The sequence below is a fragment of the Olea europaea genome, unplaced genomic scaffold, assembly GCF_002742605.1.
Source record: "Olea europaea var. sylvestris unplaced genomic scaffold, O_europaea_v1 scaffold16314, whole genome shotgun sequence".
Taxonomy (NCBI): domain Eukaryota; kingdom Viridiplantae; phylum Streptophyta; class Magnoliopsida; order Lamiales; family Oleaceae; genus Olea; species Olea europaea.
The window spans coordinates 1-2,431 of NW_019233959.1; the positions used below are offsets into that span (position 1 = coordinate 1).

Sequence of the window (2,431 nt, forward strand, 5' to 3'; positions counted from 1 at the left end):
AGAGATAAAAAGATATATTTGACCATAGATGACAGAAATTGAAATAACTTGTGAATTCATTAATGTCTACTTAGTTCTTCTCACACACACGTCGATTTTGCATTGAAAAGGTAGATATTAGTTTGGTATTGTGACTTTAAAGTAGTTTGTAGATTTTACACTGTGATTTCAAATCCTAAGGCAAAAAGTTAGATTGTCTAACCAAATATTTTTGCATGTTTGTGTTATAATTTTGTTTGAGGACAAACAAATATTTAAGTTTGGGGGTGTTCAATCAACTTTTTTATTGGCCTTTAGAGTTTTCAAACTTTCATTTTCAGTGCACGTCATATTGAGCAGATTAAAACTGCCAATTTTATGCTAATCAATCACATACGTTGCACGTTATGGTCTTTAGGCATTAAGTCTTTTGTTTTTCATTTGTATTTTTTTTAGGGCAAAATGTGAAATCATGTGGATGTCTTATTTCCCTATCTGTAGATTGTAGTAATTGGTATCTCGTTTGGCGCACTTGCTTTCTCAAGATAACAAAAAGTGCGCCCACTCTGCCCTTCTTTTTTTATCTTAGACTTCGTTCTTCTAGGAGTCTAACTTTCAGAAAAATGACAAATATAATACAATTGGGACCAACGTGCACCAAAAACGAAAGTTCGAAGACCTAAAGATCTCAAAAAATGACTGGGGATCCATATGCTTTATTTGTGAAAGTTCGAGAACTGCGGTTTCTAAATTTCTCTTTACATTTTATTTTCAACACGAAATTTTTGTACAAGCTGAATTCATCTTTTAAATAAATGACTAATTATACGTGCATAATTTTCTCATAAATGAGCGAATATGGAAACCTTTTCGATAATTTTTATATGTCTTGGTATCATGTCAAATTATATTTGATACATGTTAAAACAGATATGCACCACAAACTTTTCGAGTAAATAATAATTAGAAGAAGCTAATTTTCCATACCCTCCATGAAGAATATCAACATCATCTTTGGTGGAGTTAGGCCACATATCTAATTCAATGACTCGTACACCCCTTTGTAGGGCATCTATGATTGGCAAATCACTGCAGTCACTGCTTATCTGATTTCCAGTTAGATAAGAGTTGTGCCCAGTGTAAATGAAATAATGAGACAAAGGAGCAGTCATGTCTTGGTGGACCTGGGATGTCACAAAAATGTTTTCAACCATAAAAATTATTGGATTTTGCTACTTTGTCAGAAGAAAATTAACAAAAGAAAATTAACAGACACAGTGACATAATCCAAGTTGATAAGAGATAATTTAATGGAAAAATTATTACGTTTAAAACAGTTCAATAATAAAATGTTAGATGGTATTATATCAATGATAATGTCAAAGCATGTGGGACTGTAACGGACTCAAAATTATTTTATGTCACCAACTTATGAGTGCAATTGGCGTCCTATGGAAATGTCCAAGATAATCATAAGAGAGCTAAAGGTTACTCTTTAACCAGACATATTGTAAGGCAAGTGGACTTGACGTGACCTGACCTGATCGGACTTGACCTACTTTTTTGAAAGGTCTGGCATGGCCGGGCATGGTCCAAAATTGCTATTCCTATTTTTGAAAAAACATAACAGCCCTACCCAGAGGAGCAGGTCCTTGTGTAAGGATGGGGTTGGACCGAGACTAGCTCTCAACATATTGAGTCGTCCGACGCCCATGCTGCTCCGTCCAGGTCCAAGTTCAAAGATCCACTTACACTTAGACATTGAAATCACTAATGTTTCACTAGATAAACAGCTAAGATTTCATCTCTAGCCTTGTACTTTAGGCAAATAATAATATTGAAGAGAATGATAAAGTAGAACAGACATTATTTTGACTTCTTTTTCATGTAAAATTATAATTTCTTTTTCATATACAAATCTGTCAATTTTTATCTACTCTTTCTATGTATTAAATGTTTCTTTTCCAAGAATTTCCGAAACAAAAACCCTAGCCGTTTCAGAAGTTTTCATGCTATATCTGCAGATTTACCAGGAATAGAAATGGATATGAAAATACCTTAGGAGGAGATGGGAGAGGAGCATTAAGATCACTCAACAGATATTGAAAAAATTCTTCGAGATGCAAACTTTTGCGGTGAAAAATGTTACGATGTTTGTGGAGATTAAGGGAAGACTCCAGCGCATTCTGGGATTCTTCGAGGGTAATTTTTCCTTCACCTTGAACCTCTTGTAAGAAGTTGTGCAGATGCTCAACTGTCATTACACCATTTTCAGAGTATTTTTCGAATAAAGCTTTGATTTCAGCAGGAGTTTCAGCTTCCTTCTGTCTGAATCCCCTACTGAAACAGCAACACACTCTGTATGTTTGTTTCGACATGTGTGTGTAGTTTTCCACAAGAGAGCAGGTTTGTGTGTGTGTGTAAATAGATGGGGAGAGAGAGGAGAGGGGCT

The 2,431-nt window shown here is 34.9% G+C and overlaps 1 protein-coding gene across 1 annotated transcript; it reads right to left on the reverse strand.

Moving 5' to 3' along the window:
* Positions 1-856: 856 nt before the first annotated feature.
* On the reverse strand, positions 857-2,423 carry LOC111377276 (phosphoinositide phospholipase C 2-like). Its single transcript, XM_023000348.1, has 2 exons — positions 2,037-2,423; positions 857-1,163 (listed from the first exon to the last, which is right to left on the reverse strand). The coding sequence occupies exons 1-2, from the start codon at positions 2,355-2,357 to the stop codon at positions 885-887; spliced, it is 600 nt and encodes a 199-aa protein (XP_022856116.1). The 5' UTR covers positions 2,358-2,423; the 3' UTR covers positions 857-884.
* Positions 2,424-2,431: the final 8 nt, after the last annotated feature.